The sequence below is a fragment of the Saccopteryx bilineata genome, chromosome 6, assembly GCF_036850765.1.
Source record: "Saccopteryx bilineata isolate mSacBil1 chromosome 6, mSacBil1_pri_phased_curated, whole genome shotgun sequence".
Classification (NCBI taxonomy): Eukaryota; Metazoa; Chordata; class Mammalia; order Chiroptera; family Emballonuridae; genus Saccopteryx; species Saccopteryx bilineata.
This window is the reverse complement of record NC_089495.1, coordinates 162,112,105-162,130,864: the sequence shown is the minus strand read 5'-3', so window position 1 is coordinate 162,130,864 and position 18,760 is coordinate 162,112,105. Positions and strand designations below refer to the sequence as shown.

Sequence of the window (18,760 nt, the reverse complement as noted above, 5' to 3'; positions counted from 1 at the left end):
TTCATTGTTTAATAACGTGCTATTTAGTTTCCAAGTGTTTGAATGTTTTTCAATTTTTCTATTGTGGTTGATTTCTAGTTTAATGCCATTGTGATCAGAGAAAGTGTTCGATATGATTTCAATCTTCTTAAATTTGTTGAGCCCGCTTTTGTGCCCTAACATGTGGTCTATTCTAGAGAATGTCCCATGAGCGCTTGAAAAGAATGTATATTCTGTTCTTTTAGGGTGAAAGGTTCTGAAGATATCTATTAAATCGAGTTCATCTAATATGTCCTTTAAGTCTGCTGTTTCTTTGTTAATTTTCTTTCTTGAGGACCTATCTAATGATGTTAATGGGGTATTGAAATCTCCTACTATTATAGTATTGCTGTTGATCTCGCCCTTTAAGTCCATCAAAGTCTGCTTTATATATTTAGGTGCTCCTATATTAGGTGCATAGATATTTATAATGGTTATATCTTCCTTTTGTATTGCTCCCTTTATCATTATGTAGTGACCTTCTTTATCTCTAACTATGGTCTTTGTTCTAAAGTCCATTTTGTCTGATATAAGTATTGCTACCCCAGCTTTTTTTTCATTTCCATTTGCGTGAAATATTTTTTTCCATCCTTTCATCTTCAGTCTGTGTGCATCTTTTGATTTAAGGTGTGTCTCTTGTAGACAGCATATGTATGGGTCCTGTTTTCTTATCCACGCAGCTACCCTATGTCTCTTGATCGGATCATTTAATCCATTAACATTTAAGGTTATTACTGATATGTAATGGTTTATTGCCATTTTTTTCTTTAAAACTGTTTTTCTCTTTTGCTATATTCTTTTTTTCCTTTGATCTGTTTACCACAGGTCCCTTAGCATTTCTTGCAGCCTTGGTTTGGTTGTAGTGAAATCCTTTAGTTTTTTTTTGTCTGTAAAGCTTTTTATTTCTCCTTCAATTTTAAATGATAGCCTTGCTGGATAAAGTAGTCTTGGTTGTAGGTTCTTATTCTGCATTACTTTGAATATTTCTTGCCATTCCCTTCTGGCCTCAAGTGTTTCTGTTGAGAAGTCAGAAGTCATCCTTATGGGGGCTCCTTTGTAGGTGATTGTCTTTTTTTCTCTAGCAGCTTTTAATATTTTCTCTTTATCATTTAGCTTTGGTAATTTAATTATGATGTGTCTTGGTGTTGGTTTCTTTGGATTTCTCCTTAATGGAGTTCTCTGTGCTTCCTGAACATGTGAAATATTTTCCTGCCTTAATTGGGGGAAGTTTTCCGCTATAATATGTTTGAACAAAGTCTCTATCCCTTGTTCTTTCTCTTCTTCTTCAGGAACCCCTATGATGCGGATGTTATTTCTCTTCATGTTGTCACAGAGCTCTCTTAGAGTTTCCTCAGACTTTTTGAGTCTCTTTTCTTTTTTCTGCTCTGCTTCCATGCCTTTATTTATTGTGTCCTCTAACTCACTGATTCGATTCTCTGCTTCATCCATCCTGCTTTTAATTCCTTCCATTGTATTCTTTATTTCAGATATTGTATTTGTCATTTCTGTCTGATTCTTTTTTATTATTTCAATGTCCTTTTTTATATTTGTTATCTCTTTATTTAGGTTTTCGTAATGGCCATCTATGGTGGTTCTAATATCTTTGAGCATCCTAACAATCGTTATTTTAAACTCTGCATCTGGTAATTTGGTTATATCTGATTCACTTAGGTCCTTTTCTGGGGATTTCTCTTGGTTTATTTGTGTTGTATTTCTCTGCCTCCGCATTTTCTCTTCACGAGAGTGGCTGTGATCACGTGCTCGGGTGCACAAGGGTTGGTGGCCTTGGCCTTTGCCCCGCCCCCGTGTGTGATGTTATGCTCGGTCCTGAGGGCACTGGCGAGCACCTTTGCTCAGCTGCGGGTCTCAGCCTGTTTCCGAGCTTTCGCCCTGCCTTTGCAGGATGATCCCACTCAAGGAACAGCTGCTAGCCTTGTCTCTACCACCAGGAAAGGCTGCGTGCCCAAGCTCAGCTTCGTAGCGGAACTCCGCCTCTTCTGGGCTTTTGGCTCCACCCCCGCGGGAGGAGCCTGCTACCAAGTCAGACCGCAAGCCTGGGTTGCACAGGCGGGGCAGGAATGTGCCCCTCTGCCCTTGCTCCGGGGCTGGTTTCTACCCTTTCTGGGTTTCCCGCCCTTCTCCCGGAGGCTGGATTACAGGCTGCCGGCAGCTGAGCTTAGCCGCTTTTGCACGCCCCCTTCTCCCTAGCCGGGCAAGATTGAGCTCACACCTGAGCCCACTGGTGGCCAGCCGGCTTCCGCCCCTGCCAGCAGAACCGCGCTTTTGTCTCCCGCTGCCGCCCGCTCTCCGGTGTGCCCTCAGCCGCGTGGGTGGGGGCGTTGCAGCTCGGACCCTAAGACTCACTACCGTAGACCCGAAAGCTCCCTCCTTCTATGTGACTCTGCTCTGAGTGCCGCGGGGGAGCTTGTTTGGCTGCTCTCCTGCTTCCCTTTGCTGGTATTGCTGTTTCCGGGGGAAATATTCACTTCAGCTTTGGGGAGTGACTCGTCCCAGGGGTTAGAGTGGCTATCTCCCAAAAATGTTTCTCCCTATGCCTCCTAGGTTGCACTCTCTTCCTGTTACTGTGGTTCTCTCCCCTCTCCCTCCGTCTCCAGGAGCCCCGGGTGAGTGTTTGTGAGAGAGATGTTCTGCGTGGTCCCTTTAAGAAGGATCCTGGGTCTGAGAAATCAGACTCTCTCACAAACAGTATCCTGACTTGTTTCCAGCTAAATACTGTCCTTATGCTTCTTCTGGGCTCTGGGGCTGCAGGCTGGGGCTTTGTTCCTGGGGCTCAGGGCCCTTTCCCCTCTGCTAAACTCACTTCCCGCCACGCGAGTCTCTCCCTGCTGCCGTTCGCTCCGAGAAGCTGGGCAGCCCTCTCCGCGTTTCCGCTTTTCCTACCAGTCTCTGGGTGGCTTCTTCAGCGTTCCTGGGTTGAAGAGTCCTTTTAGTTTAGTCCAAAGTTGGTTTTTCCAGTTGATAGTTCATAAAATTAGTTTGTAATCCACATTGGTTCTGGGAGGTAGATGCTGGTACGTTCGCCTACTCCAGCGCCATCTTGTCTCCATTTATTTTTTTAATGGGGTGACATCAATGAATCAGTATACATATATTCAAAGAAAACATGTCCAGGTTATCTTGTCGTTCAAAATGTTGCATACCCATCACCCGAAGTCAGATTGTCCTCTGTCCTCTGTCACCTTTTATCTAGTTTTCTTTGTGCCCCTCCCCCTCCCCCTTTCCCTCTCCCTCTCCCCTCTCCCCCCATAACCACCACACTCTTATCAATATCTCTTAGTCTCACTTCTATGTCCCACCTATGTATGGAATAATGCAGTTCCTGGTTTTTTCTGATTTACTTATTTCACTTTGTATAATGTTATCAAGATCCCACCATTTTGCTGTAAATGATCTGATGTCATCATTTCTTATGGATGAGTAGTATTCCATAGTGTATATGTTCCACATCTTCTTTATCCAGTCTTCTATTGAAGGGCTTTTTGGTTGTTTCCAATTTTTACCTATCCGATGACTGATACCATTCCAAGTGTAGGAGACTGCACCAACCCCTGGGGAGCGATCAGTGATCCCGACAGGCAGGGCTGACGGGGTGGTGAACTCCTGTCTCTCTTCCCCAAATGCATTTTTGAACTTTCATAGACTCAAATTTCACCCGGTGCTCCGAGAACCTTTGCTCATTTCATAATCTACCCAAATCATCTGCACAACTGCGGGGGGAAAATACACAGAAATATCTCGGCGTGAATGAACCACAATGGACGAAAGTCTTGTCCAGTCTCTCCAGCCTTAAGGCCAATTCGATGTTTCACACATTTTATGGAAAACAGCTGTCAGGCTTCCATGGAGCAGCCTGCGAGGTCTCAGAAACCCAAAGGCCTGGACTCAGCTGGCCAGGCGCTAAAATCAGGCTGCTCCTGGACGGGCACATTTCTTTACGTGCAGAAAAGTAGCGACACCATCACCTGTACTTCTTAACACTGTACACATGTCACAATGTCCAGAGAAAGGTGGTTTCTGTTTTCCTTGGCGACATGACTCAAGACCGGAATCATCTACCGCTGAAGGACGTCTGATTCACCACATACTGTGGACTCCGCATTCTCGTTTATGGGCAGAGGCCACGACCCACTCTAGACAAAGGTCCCTGCAGGCCAGATGACCTGACCTGTTGTCCTGTTCCTCTCCCTCCCTGCCTGACTTCTTGCAAATCCCCCCACGGTCACACCAGAGGACTTTAGAACCTCATTGCTTTCTGGATAAAAGTTGCTTTTCTAGTTTCTGGGAGCCCTCCAGAAACATGTGCAGGGCCATACAGAGGGCCAGACTGGGGGTTAGGGATACAGTCTAAGTACCGCACACCTTGAGTCAAAGGCTTCCCTATGCCTGCCAACAGCTGGAAATACATTTCTTAAAAATGGACGGGCCCTGGCCAGTTGGCCCAGCAGTAGAGCGTCCGCCTAGCGTGCGGAGAACCCGGGTTCGATTACCGGCCAGGGCACACAGGAGAAGCGCCAATTTGCTTCTCCACCCCTCCGCGCGCTTTCCTCTCTGTCTCTCTCTTCCCCTCCCGCAGCCAAGGCTCCATTGGAGCAAAGATGGCCCGGGCGCTGGGGATGGCTCTGTGGCCTCTGCCTCAGGCGCTATAGTGGCTCTGGTCGCAACATGGCGACGCCCAGGATGGGCAGAGCATCACCCCCTGGTGGGCAGAGCGTCGCCCCCTGGTGGGCGTGCCAGGTGGATCCCGGTCGGGCGCATGCGGGAGTCTGTGTGACTGTCTCTCCCTGTTTCCAGCTTCAGAAAAATGAAAAAAAAAAAAAAATGGACGACAGAATTGATTCTGAGAGGGAGGAGAGGGAACAGGTGGTAGAGAAGGAGGGAGAGAACTTCTAAGGGAAGAGAACAGGTGAGGAAATGTCGCTTAGGAGGCCCTTAGAATAAGCAGTGTCCCTGGCGCAGGGAGTTTGTCAAGAGCCCACAGCCGAGAAATATTCAAAGAATTGGGGAAGAAAACATCTGGGATAAAATGAGGCTGAAGGGGAAAGGTGTCTGCTTCACAGTGACTGAGGACCTGGGAAAAAGTTGTCCTGAGGGAGGAATGGGGGTCAGGCTCAGGGAGGGACAATGGCCCAGGGCAGGATGGGGGTCTGAGATGCCCCGCAGTGGGGCTGCCTGGAGAGAGGTTGAGAATGCGGCTGTTTCTAGAGCCAGGCTGGGTGCCAGCCCTGAGCGCTGAATCCTTCGCAAAAAGCAAATCCAGCACATCCAGCTCCCCTCCGCGGCCATGCTGCACGTCCTGCCCTGTGCTGAGGGCAGCCCCCTCCTCAGCCCCTCACACCAGGGTAGGGCTTCCCCAAATCATTGAAGACAGACACATCAGTCACACACTTGTTAGTGATGACACAGCTTGTCTTCGCCTAAATAAAACTAGGAAGTAAATAAATCAGAAAACTAAGGGAAGTAGATGAGAGAACCAAAACTCAATGATTTTGACAAATCCTAGGCAGGTTGTCTCTGGGCTCTGTTCAAACCCCTGGAGGATACTGGCATTTAATGGTCACCAGGGTGAGACGCAGGCAGGCAGGACCATGTGGCTGCTACTACCTCTGCTTCTTCTCATCACCCCAGGTGAGTGGAGCTCGGGCTTCAGGAGCTGGAGTGACTGAGGCTGGGCAGTAGAGAGAGGGTCTGTCCTGAGGGAATGGGACACATCAGGAAAAATAGCAGGGCTGGTTCATCTTCCTGATACATTATTTTTTTGTGTGTTTTTTTTTATTATTAAATGAGAGGTGGGGATTCAGAGAGACTCTTGAATGTGCCTCAGTTTTTGCTCCAGAGGATCCAAAGACCAGACCGTAGTTGCGTGTGGTCAGTGTGATAATGGGGACATGTAGAGCGGTGTCACAGGGAGGAAAGAACAGGTTAGAAGGTGTCTGTTTCTGAGCTGAATGTTAAGTCCTTGGGAATGGCTGGAGCTTGATGCCCAGCGAGGACAGATCCAGGGGGGCAGGACCACATGGCTGCCCCAGCTGAGGGGTCCTTCTCCTGGTGAGCGACTGAGAAACCAGAGATCAAGATTTGAAGTGGGACACCGAGAGAATCTTTTCTGGGAAAGAAGTCATCATGGAAAATAAAATGACCCCATTTATCCATTGCCTCATTCATCATATATGCAAGAGACACAACTCTGATTGGGGAAATGTGCATATTATTATTTTGTGTGTGTGTGTATGTGTTTATTTATTTATTATAAATAATTTTTATTTTAATGGGGTGACATCAATAAATCAGGGTACATATATTCAAAGAAAACATGTCCAGGTTATCTTGTCATTCAATTCTTTTGCATACCCATTACCGGAAGTCAGATTGTCCTCAGTCACCTTCTAACTAGTTTTCTTTGGACTCCTCCCCCACCCCTTCCCCCTCTCCCTCCTTCCCTCCCCCTGCCCCTGTAACCACCACACTCTTGTCTATGTCTCTTAGTCTCGTTTTTATGTCCCACCAATGTATGGAATTCTGCAGTTCTTGTTTTTTTTTCTGATTTACTTATTTCACTCAGTATAATGTTATCAAGATCCCACCATTTTGTTGTAAATGATCCGATGTCATCATTTCTTCATCTTATTATTTTTTTATTTGGATTTTCATATGGATAAAAGAGGTATATGTGGTTATTAGTTATAATGACAAAATAGTGTAACTAGTTAGCTTAAACAATAGAAATGTATTTTCTCACAGTTTTGAAGGCTATGGGGATCAAGATCAGGGTGCAGACTCATTCAGTTGCTGGTGGAAGTTTTCTTCCTGGCTTACAGGCAGCTGCATTCTCACTGTGACTTCCACTTCGTGCATATGCAAGGGGGGAGGGGCGGGTAGAGAGACAGAGTAGAGCGAGCTCATTGGTGTCTCTTCTTAAAAAGGCACTAATCTGGCCTTGGCCGATTGGCTCAGTGGTAGAGCATTGGCCTGGCATGCGGGAGTCCTGGGTTCGATTCCTGGCCAGGGCACACAGGAGAAGCTCCCATCTGCTTCTCCACCCCTCCCCCTCTCCTTCCTCTCTGTCTCTCTCTTCCCCTCCCTCAGCCGAGGCTCCATTGGAGCAAAGTTAGCCCAGGTGCTGAGGATGGCTCTGTGGCCTCTGCCTCAGGCACTAGAATGGCTCTGATTTCGGCAGAGCTATGTCCTAGATGGGCAGAGCATCGCCCCCTGGTGGGCATGCTGGGTGGATCCCAGTAGGGCACATGCAGGAGTCTGTCTGACTGCCTCCCCGTTTCCAACTTCAGAAAAATAAATAAATAAATAAATAAATAAATAAATAAAATAAAATAAAAAAAGGCACTAATCTCATCTTGACATTCCCACCTTAACAACCTCATCTAACTCTAATGACCTCCTGAAGACCCCATCTTTAAATACCATCACATTGGCGGTCAACGCCTAAACATACAAATTTGGGGCAACATAACAGTATGAATGCACAGTTGATAAGGTGAGGTGAACAGTTCATCCATTGTCAATTTGACACCACTACCACACCTTTCTAAGTCCTCTTCTACCTGACAGACAAAAATCCAATATCACACTTCTCCAAATCACTTCCCCTCTGTGGGTTGGGAATTATGAATGGAAATGGAATAGAATGTGGAAGAGCAGCCATTATTCTCAGGAGGCATTGCAGGGTGCATGTGCAAACAAGAGGTTCTGAGCGGCTTCCTGTCAAGCTCCTGGGGAACTTACTGTGTGATGTAGACTGGAGACAATCGGTGGGAGTTTCTCAGAGACCTTTCAGAACTGGAGCAGCTTCAGATGGAAACCCAGCTCTTGAGAAAACTCTTATTGGACATTCAGGCTGTGAACAATGTCAGCTTCCCTGGTCATCCAGATGTGCATGATCTACTGCCCAGGAACCTGAGCAACCTGGTTCCTCTGGCCACCTGCCCTTTCAGGCCCAGTTTGTAGTCGGGTGCCCTGCTTGAAGCTTTGTCCACGGGGAGAATTTTCTCCCCGTACCCCTATGCTTGCTTGAGGGTAGGGTTTCTCAAGCTTGGCACAGTTAACACTTTGCACCAGACCATTCTTTGTTGTGGGGGTATCCTGTGCACTATAGCTGCTTAGCAGCATCCTTGGCTTCTACCTACTGAGTGCCAGTAGCATTCTTTCCCCATTGTGATAATAAAAAAACAGCACAAATTTATTCTGTTACAGTTCTGGACGCTGGAAATCCAAAATGAGTCACACTGGACTAACATCCAGTTGTTGACCAGGTTTATTCTTCCTGGAGACTTTTTCTTGCCTTTCCTGCTTTTAGAAGCCTCCCTACAGCCTGACCTGTGGTGGCGCAGTGGATAAAGCGTTGACTTGGAATGCTGAGATCGCTGGTTCAAACCCTGGGCTTGCCTGGTCAAGGCATGTATGGGAGTTGATGCTTTCTGTTCCTCCCCCCTTACGTCTCCCTTCTCTCTCCCTCTCTCCTCTCTAAAATAAATAAATAAATAAATAAAGTCTTTTAAAAAAAAGCCTTTTTACATTTAGTATTTTATTATTATTATTGCTGTGTCCAAGTGTTACATTTGTCTATAGTCAACTTTATTGACTTCTTGTGTGGTGTCTTCCATTAATTTTCAGTTTAGAATGTTCTCTCTTTCATTCAGAAATTTTATAAAGATTCCCTTCTAATTTCTTCTAGTTTAAAACTGATTTGCTATATTTTGCTGACCTCCTTCCTCTCCCTGAATTTATCTGATGGAGCAGGCAGAGAGGTTACTGCATCCAGCAACGTTTATATCCTAATCTATCTCTTCTCCTCTCATTGTTTTAATCTTCTGTGGTTTATGGGAGCTTCTTAAATAGACTAGGTTGTTTTAGGCTGTGGACTCTGTTCTGTTGATGTTTATCTATTCTTGCTAGATTTCTAAGCTGGTTTTTTCATTATGGCCAGATTCTGTTTTAAAATCTGGCAGGACAGGTCCTTCCTTGTTACTCATCTTTATTTTATTAAAAATTCTCATCTGTTTGTTCATTCATATAATCTATAGATTATATAAATATATATGTTATATATGAATTATATGTTATATATATGATTATATGTTATATATGAATTATATGTGTAGCTGTTATATATGTGATTAAAAATACCTTGCTAGTTTTGTTTTTGATAGAGTTAAATCTATTTATTTATTGGGAAACAAGAAATCTTGTGGTATATGTAACCAATAAAAATGAGTCAGGGCACACATTTAAAACGGGTAATTAGAACAGCTATGGACATTTTAATTGTAAAAAGCTATTTTATAATTGCAGAACTCCATGTTCTGTTAAATAGATTCCTTTCTGGAAAACACCAAGCAAAAGAATAGACTTGATTCAAGAACAATTAAAAAACTTAAAAAGGTCTGACCTGTAGTGGTGCAGTGGATAAAGCATCGACCTGGAATGCTGAGTTTGCTGGTTCAATCCCTGGGCTTGCCTGGTCAAGGCACATATGGGAGTTGATGCTTCCTGCTCCTCCCCCCTTCTCTCTCTCTCTCTCTCTCTCTCCTCTGTCAAAAGATGAATAAATAAAATCTGAAAAGAAAAACTTGAATAGGTCAGTATTCATGGAGAAAAAAAAATTTTTTTAAATTTTATTTTAGTGAGAGGAGCAGGGGCAAAGAGACAAACTCCCACAAGTGCCCCCACCAGGATCCACCTGGAAGCCCACTAAGGGGCGATGCTCTGCCCATGTGGGGCCATTGCTCCATTGCTCGGGGAATGAAGCCATTTTTTTAGAACCCGAGGCAGAGGCCACAGAGCTATGCTCAGTGCCTGAAGCCAACTTTGCTTGAGTCAATTTAGACATGACTGTAGAAAGGGGAGAGAGAGAGAGAGAGAGAGAGAGAGAGAGAGAGAGATATGAGAAGGGGGAGGGGTGGAGAAGCAGATGGTCACTTTTCCTGTGTTCCTGACTGGGAATCGAATCCAGGACTTCCACACACGCGGGGCCAATGCTCTACCACTAAGCCAACCATCTAAGGCATGAAAATAAGTTTTTAAGTAAGCAAAGAATTTGCCAGATAGTTTTGTACATAACTTCTTAGCATTCTATGGGAACAAAATTTTCTTTGCTGTATTATGTTCTGATCTCAGAGAATGAAAGTGACGGAAATCTGTCAGATAAATTCTGTGAAATGAGCACATCTCTAATATCAAACCTTGACAGAGCACAAAGAAAACCACAAGAGCCCTCCTTTTGAATGGACACCTGGAGCTGGGCCCTGATGCACTCCAGCGGCACACGGGGACTCCAGGTCCAAATGCACACTGGGTCCCAGGTCCAGCGGCATGAGGGGTCCTAGGTCCAGTCACATATGTGGTTCCAGGTCCAGTGGTACCAGGGATGGCGTGGCCGGTGTCGTGTTTGTTGCTGTTGCTTCTAATTAAGCTAGTGTTTTCTTTTTTAAATTTTCATTTATTTTTAAAATGTATTTATTTTTTTCATTACAGCTGACACTCAATGTTATTTTGTGTTAGTTTCAGGTGGACAGCATAGTGGTTAGACAACCATAAACTTTGAGAAGTGTTCCCAACAATATTTCTAGTACCCCCCTAGCACTGTCCATAGTTTTTACAGTATTAGTGACTATGTTCCCTGTGCTGTGCTTTGCATCCCCACGATTTATTCTCTAACTACCAATCTGTACTTCTCAATCCCTTCATCATTTCCACCTGGTCCCAACCCCCTCCCCTCTGCTAACCATCAGTCTTTTTCTGTGCATATGAGTCTTTCTGTTTTGTTTGTTTACATTGTCCTTTAGATGCCACATATAAATGATATTATATGGCATTTGTCTTTCTCTTGCTCACTTTTTTCACTTAGCACAATACCTTCTAGATCCATCCATGCTGTTGCAAATGGTAAGATTTCATTCTTTTTTTTTTTTTAAGATTTCATTCTTTTTTATGTCTGAGTAATATTTCATTTTATATATGTAACAAAGCTTTTTTATACACATGTCTATTGGTGGGCATTAGGTTGATTCCATAACTTAGCTATTGTAAATAATACTGCAATGAACATAAGAGTACCTAAATTGTTTCAAATTAAAGTTTTGTATTTTTTCAAATATACACCCAGAAGTGGAACTGCTGGGTCATAAGGCAGTTCCATTTTTAATTTTTTGAGGGCCTTCAATACTTTTTCCATAGTGGTTGCACCCATCTGCATTTCCACCAATGATGCACGAGGGTTCCCTTTTCTTCATATCCTCACCAATACTTGCTACTTGTTGATTTATTAATGATAGCCATTCTGACATGTGGTTTTAATTTACATTTATCTAATGATTAACAATGTTGATCATCATTTTCATTTGTCTATTGGCAATCACTGTGTACTCTTTGGAGAAGTGTCTATTCTTTATAATTATCTTTTTTGAGAGAGAGACAGAAAAGGAGAGAGAGAGAGAGAGAGAGAGAGAGGAAAGGAAAGAGAGAGAGAGGGAATATCAACTTAGTGTTGTTCCACTTAGTTGTGCCCTTGATTTCTTCTCATATGTGCCCTGATCAGGCTCAATCCAGAAGCCTCAGGGGTTAAGCTGGTGCCCTAGGGATCAAGCTGGTGACCCCAGGCTCAAGCTGGCTACTCCAGGACCTAACGGGTGTCCTCAGAGCTCTAAGATAATGCTCTATGCACTGTGCCACCAGCCAGGGGCCTTTGTTCGTTTTTAAATTGGATTTTTTTTTTTGTAGTGAGTTGTATGAGTTCTTTATAAAGTTTGGTTTTTAAATTCTTATCAGATGTTCATTGGCAAATATGTTCTCCCTTTTAGTGGGTTGTCTTTTCATTTTATTGATGGTTTCCTTTGCTGGGCAAAAACTTTTTAGTTTGGCCCTAGCTATTTGGCTCAATGGTAAAGCATTGGCCCGGCCTGTGGAAGTTCTAGGTTCTATTTCCTGCCAGAGCACAAAGGAGAAGTGCCCATCTACTTCTCTACCCTTCCCCCTCTCCTTTCTCTCTGTCTCTCTCTCCCTCCCACAGCCAGGGCTCCATGGGAGCAAAGTTGGCCTGGGCGCTGAGGATGGCTCCATGCCACTGCCTCAGGTGCTAGAATGGCTCTGGTTGCAGCAGAGCAATGGCCCAGATGGGCAGAGCATCACCCACTGCTGGGAATGCCAGGTGAATCCCAGTTGGGTACATGAGGGAGTCTGTCTGCCTGCCGCCCCCATGCTTCAAACTTTGGATAAATACAAAAAAATACAAAACACAGCTTTTTGGTTTGATGTAGTCCCATTTGTTTATTTTTTCTTTTTCCTTTGCCCAAGGAGATAGATCAGAAAAAATATTGCTGTGAGATATGTTAGAGATTTCACTGCCACTGTTTTCTTCTACAGGTTTTATGGTTTTGAGTCTTACATATAAGTCTTCAGTTCATTTTGACTTTATTCTTGTATATAGTGAAGCCAGTGGCTTCGAATTGAGAGGTGCCTCACAAAATCTAGATTTCTGCTCCTCTAGAAAAATGAAAAGACCTGAAACCACAGGGCGCCACTTACACAGGGACAGTGGGCTGGTGCAGAAGCGGGGCTATGTCTCTGCAGGGTCACAGGCTCTGCAGGTTGCCGAGGGCCTCACTGCTTCCCAGAGTCTGTCAGAGAGGCCAGGTGACAGTTGTCATTTTTCATTTTGCTTGAAGGGTTGTTTCTCATATAATAAACGTTTCTCCATATCATGAATCTTTCAAAGATGACATAATAAAAGAAAGCACCAGAAGACACATATGATAACAAAATGCTGCTTTACTCAATGAGTCCTGCCTTCCTGCAAAGCAACGGTAGTCTGGACAGTGTGGATTGGCCTAACGATAGACACATGGATCAAGGGAAGAGAAAGAAAAATCCATAATTAACTCACATATTGACATTATTATTATTATTATTATTATTATTGAGAGGCAGGTGACAGAGAAACAGACTCCTGCATGTGCCCTGACAGGGATCCACCTGGCAAGTCCACTAGGGAGGTTGCTTGGCAACCAAGCTATTTAGCTCTTAAGGTGAGGTCATGGAGCCATCCTCAGCACCCAGTGCCAACTTGCTCAAACCATTTGAGCCATGGCTATTGGAGAGTAAGAGAGAAAAAGAAAAGAAGGGAGGGGTGGAGAAGCAGATGGTCGCTTCTTCTCTGTGTACTGACTGGGAATCGAACCCAGGACTTCTACATGCCAGGCCAATGCTCTACTGCTGAGCCAGCTGGCCAGGGTGTCACATACTGACCTTTTGACAAGGAAATCGAAACTAGTCAATGGAAAAAACAGGATCTGTGCAATGTGGGTTGTATAGCTGGCATCAGTGGTTTGGTCAGTGTCAAAGGCTCTCCAGCCAGGGTGTTTACTATGGAACCACTAGAACCATTAGAACCATCAGGAACAGCCTAGCACAGCCAGGAGAGGTGGCGCTTCAGGCAGACCTCCTGAGGTCATCAGCACAGGTCAGGCAGCACTCACACTCCTGTGAAATGTGCCTTCTACTCTTTCCTCCTAGAACCAGGGTCACACAGAGATGTCGCAAGAAGATGTTGTTGGAAACACGAAGGTTTATGGGCCACAGGGAGGGGCAGGAAGGGAGTTGCCAGAAGCTGTTACTGCTCGGTGTCCTCACTGATTCCTGTGAGATCTGTAGCTGTTCCCTTAGGAGATCTTCGTGGTGGCTCTGACCCTGTGGACATTTGAAGGATAAAAGATCTGTGCTGTGGAAGGTGGGTTCCTACCTCGACTCTGTTCCACGCATCAGGCCCTTGGACTGATTGGAGCGCTCACAGTGCAGGAGGCTGTGGCCCTGCCCTCGGGGTGGGGGTGAGAGGTACATGAATTTGTGTTTTCCAGGCTCATCATACGAAATCACGGGTCCAGAAGAAGTGCGTGGTCTAGAACAGAGCTCGCTGACTGTGCAGTGTCACTATGACCCAGGGTGGGAGACCTACAGGAAGTGGTGGTGTCGAGGAGCTGAGTGGAGTAACTGCGAGATTATTGTTATAACCACTGGGACAGAGGGGGTAATGAAGAAGGACCGTGTGTCCATCAGGGACGATCAGAGAAGCCACGTGATCACTGTCACCATGGAGAAGCTGAGGCAAGAGGATACAGGCGCCTACTGGTGTGGGATTGAGAGAGCCGGAATTACTGCTGACCATGGGATCCAAGTAAAAGTGACAGTTGATACAGGTAAGAGTATTGTGTGTGTGTGTGTGTGTGGGTGGGGGCTGTGTCTCTTCAGGGTCTGCTCTATCCTGGTCCCTGTCTTCCCTTCTCTAGTAACTGTACTCACTCAGAGTGATCTGTCACAGCGGGTGGTTAAGTCCTGAGGTCTCATGAAACACTGAATGATCATGGAGTTGGGAGGGGCAGGGCTTCTCTTAGAAGTCCTTGAGTTCCCAGGGCCTCCTCCAGGATGAGACTAATCCTTTCTGGACACACTTACTTTCTCTAAACAGCCCAGTTTTTAAATCTGTTGTCCATAGAAATCACAGTGGTGGTCTCAATTTTAGGCCATGGCTGAGGAGACCTACCATATGACCCAGAGATCTCAATTCCTGCCAATGCTTTCCTGGGACCTTGGTGCCAAGATGTTTCTGCTACTCATGGAGTTTGGGGCTGGGACTTTGTAGCCGCTGTTCTCATCTGTTGTTCCATATCCCACCTCAGGGGTAAAGAGGATCAGCACAGTCAGCTGGGGTTACCTCTTGAGCTCTGGAAAGCTCTCCATGTCAAAGGACTATCTAATTCTATCAAATCCTTTCTTTTGTGTCTATTCAAATAATCATATGATTATTCTTTTTTCACTTTGTTAATGTGGTATATTCATTACACTTATTGATTTGGTAATGGTCAAACAATTTTGTATTCTTGGCATAAACCAAACCTGCTGAGAGTATTATCCTTTTTATATATCTCTGGACTCAGCTCGCTGAGTTTTTGTTTTAGACTTCCGTGGTTTTGTTCATGGGTGATACTTGTATTAAGTTAAAGCTGTAGCTGGCCAGTCCACTGGTACAAGGGAAAGCCTCCTTACAGCTTCTCTTGGCAACTGGCATGTTGGTATAAACCCCTGACTAGGTCTGACCTGGAGAGAACTCCAGGTCTGGACTGCCTTATCTTGTATGAGATAGCTGACAGGCTAGAGCCCTTCCAGGGTTTATGGGTACTGAGTACTGGGGAGAGCTAAGCTGAAAACACAAGGCTGGTGTGTTCCAAAAAGATTGTTTGTTTAAAACACATGGGTGCAAGTGTGCTGAGATGGACTCATATGAAATGTCGGCCCCAGGGAGGGTTGGAGTAGGGTATTCATAGTTTAGTCAGGGGTCTTGGAAAAAGCGGCTGACGTCACTGCCTCTATAGCAGGGGTAGAAACCTTGTTGGCTGAAAGAGCCATGAACGCCACATATTTTAAAATGTAATTCTGTGAGAGCAATACAACGACCCGTGTACATTAGGCATTATCCAATAAAAATTTGGTGTTGTCCCAGAGGACAGCTGTGATTGGCTCTAGCCACCCGCAACCATGAACATGAGTGGTAGGAAATGAATAGATTGTAATACATGAGAATGTTTTATATTTTTAACGTTATTATTTTTTTTATTAAAGATTTGTCTGTGAGCCCGATACAGCCATCAGAAGAGCCACATCTGGCTCGTGAGCCATAGGTTCCTGACCCCTGCTCTATAGATACAAAGTAGTATATATTTTTTGTACGTGGATTGAAGAGGCGCCACGGTTTCTCCAAATGGTTTATCTCCGGGCTCAACTGTCTAAAGGAGGCCTGTGCTAGTTCACAAGGTCCCAGGCTGGCCAGGCAGGCCGAGGCTTCAAGCAGGCCAGTCCCCCCTCCCTCCTCCCACTGGTGTTCACTGGCTTTGGAATGAGACGGGGGAGGGGGGTCTGGGGGGAGAGTTTGGGTTGGGCCATACCGGTCTGTGGGCCATTTGGTACCAGTCTGCAGAGAAAGAATAAATAACTTACATTATTTTCGTTCTATTTCTATTTAAGTCTGAATGATGATTTATTTTGTTTATTTATTTTTTAAAGATTCAATCCCTGTCTCTACTTTTTTTATTTATTTTTATTTTTTTATTTTTATTTTTTTGTATTTTTCTGAAGCTGGAAACGGGAAGAGACAGTCAGACAGACTCCCGCATGCGCCCAACCGGGATCCATTCGGCACGCCCACCAGGGGGTGATGCTCTTCCCACCAGGGGGCGATGCTCTGCCCCTCCGGAGTGTCTCTCTGTCTTAACCCGAGCCACTCCAGCGCCTGGGGCAGAGGCCAAGCAGCCATCCCCAGCGCCCGGGCCATCTTTGCTCCAATGGAGCCTCACTGCAGGAGGGGGAGAGAGAGACAGAGAGAAAGGAGAGGGGGAGGGGTGAGAAGCAGATGGGTGCTTCTCCTGTGTGCCCTGGCTGGGAATCGAACCCGGGACTTCTGCACGCCAGGCCGACGCTCTACCACTGAGCCAACCGGCCAGGGCTGATGTTTTACTTTTAAAAAATGACAGATTCCCTCTGTTATATCCAAGACTTACTCTTGACGCTTGTCTCGGTCACGTGATACATTTATCCGTCCCACATTAAAGGCCAGTCCATGAAAATATTTTCTGACATTAAACCTGTCCGTGGCCCAAAAACGGTTGGGGACCACTGCCTTAGAAGACTGCTTATCAGAAAACAGTGCCCAACATAGGACCTGTAGCTAGGCTTTTATGAACACTTATTGTGATTTAAACTCCTTTAATTTTCAGGTTCCTTTTCTTGACTTTTGCAAAGATAAACTTCTTGTTAGGTTTTAAAATGAAGGCCAGGAAGCCATTAAACAAGAGAACAAGAGAACAGCAAGCCAATTACTACAACGTCACAGTTGGGTAGGACGGTGGGAACGTGCTGCACTGAGTCTGGCTAAGAAATTAGGTGAACGGAATTCTAGTTTTAAAGAGAGCTCTAGTTTAAAAGTCACCCTGAATTCAAACCTTACACTTGTCCATACATTTCCTTCTTGCTTTGCCCTTGACAGATTTTGGCATCAGGGTTATGCTAGTCTCATTCATTGGATTTGGGAGTTGCATCTTCTTTATGTTTTTTAAAAAAATTATTTTTAAATTTAAATGAGAGGAGAGGAGATAGAGAGACACTCTTCCTGTATGCGCCTTGACTGGGAACTACCCAGCAACCCCAATCTAGGGCCGATACTCTACCCATTTGGGGCTAGATGCTCGCAAATGAGCTATTTTTAGCACCTGTAGCAGAGACTTCATGGAGCCATCCTCAGCATCTGGGGCCTACATGCTCAAATCAGTCGAGCTCTGGCTGCAAGAGAGGAAGAGAAAGTGAGAGAGAAGGGAGGAGGGGAGGAGAAGCAGGTGGTCACTTCTCCTGTGTGCCCAGACTAAGAATTGAACCTGGGATTCCACATGCCAGATCAATGCTCTACCACTGAGTCAACTGGCCAGAACCTCTCAATTTTTATTTTTTGTATAAATAGCCATTCCTTTCTTAAATGTTTAGTAAAATTGTTATTAAAACTGTATCAGCCTGGAATTTTGTTTTGGGGAGGTTTTTAATAATAGATTTGATTCATTTACCTTGTGGTAAGATTATTTGTGTTTTGTATTTCTTTTTATGTTCATTTTAGTATTGTTCCTAGGAATTTGTTATTCCATCTTGAATTTCAACTTCATTGATATAATATCCTTTTATTATCTTTTCAATTATTATCTTATGTCCTTTTATCTGTTTAATATGTGCAGGGTCTGTAATGATGTCCCCTTTCCACTCCCGACATGGGTTATTTAATTGTGTCTCTATTATAAGTATTTTGCTTGGGCTTTTCTATTTCTCTTTCTTAAACACTTGTTGGCTTTGTTGATTTTCTCTATATTTACTTTCTACTTTACTCAATTTTGTCATTTTCTACATTATTTCCTTTCTTCCACTTTCATCTTGAGCAAGTGGCTGCACGGTGTCACTATGGTCCGAGGTGGGAGGCCTACATGAAGCAGTGGTGTGGAGAAGCTGATGGGAGTAGCTGCACCGTCCTTGTTCAGACCACTGGATCAAAGCAGGCAAAGAAGAGCCGTGCATACATCGATCAGGAGAAACGCACGTTCACCGTGGCCATGCAGAATTAGAAAACCAAGTCTGTTCGAAAGAGTTGCTGCTTGGAGGTTTTACCGTATGACAACCCTGCTCACACCCAGAATCTGGCCATTTAGATAGACTTGAGCTAAAGGTCACTTCCATAACATCCTGTTTACTTTTCCTAGGGCACCTTTAAAAATAACCACATAAGTTGAACCCATGAAAAGTTAAAGACCGTCACCCTCACCACCTTATAAGTAATAGGTGCTTGCGACCCTCTGCTCTGTCTCCTGCTCCCTTGTGACCTGGGACAGAGGATTGCTGCTTCTTCACCACCCGCATTTGCAGATCTGTAAACAATAAATCCTGTGACTCTACCTCCTTTGTGTGGATATATTGAAACTCTTTAGCTTTCACTTCTCCAGAGTGGGAGCTGGGCTGCTGAGGGAGCTCCTTGCTGCTCCGTGTGGGTGGCTTGTGCCCCATCACTCAGCAGGATGCAATCTGCATCGTCTCAACTCAGTATACCAGCTCTGCTTCTCCATACACCATGTCAGAGCTCGGACTGACTGAAGCAAACACTTACAGCTGTGGGATGGACAGAACTGGAGCTGAC

The 18,760-nt window shown here is 44.8% G+C and overlaps 1 protein-coding gene across 1 annotated transcript; it reads left to right on the top strand.

Annotated features, from left to right (window-relative positions):
• The first annotated feature begins 5,522 nt into the window (after positions 1–5,522).
• LOC136308130 (CMRF35-like molecule 5) lies at positions 5,523–18,521 on the top strand. Its single transcript, XM_066235324.1, has 3 exons — positions 5,523–5,664; positions 13,902–14,240; positions 18,016–18,521. Exons 1-3 carry the CDS (start codon positions 5,625–5,627, stop codon positions 18,192–18,194), a joined length of 558 nt encoding a protein of 185 aa, XP_066091421.1. The 5' UTR covers positions 5,523–5,624; the 3' UTR covers positions 18,195–18,521.
• The last annotated feature ends 239 nt before the right edge of the window (positions 18,522–18,760 follow it).

Bases quoted from the DNA above. Each gene is read 5' to 3' on its own strand.
- LOC136308130 (XM_066235324.1), top strand. From the start codon at position 5,625: ATGTGGCTGCTACTACCTCTGCTTCTTCTCATCACCCCAG. The intron at 5,665-13,901 runs GTGAGTGGAGCT...TGTGTTTTCCAG, and splicing joins GCTTCTTCTCATCACCCCAG to GCTCATCATACGAAATCACG. The intron at 14,241-18,015 runs GTAAGAGTATTG...ATCTTGAGCAAG, and splicing joins AAAAGTGACAGTTGATACAG to TGGCTGCACGGTGTCACTAT.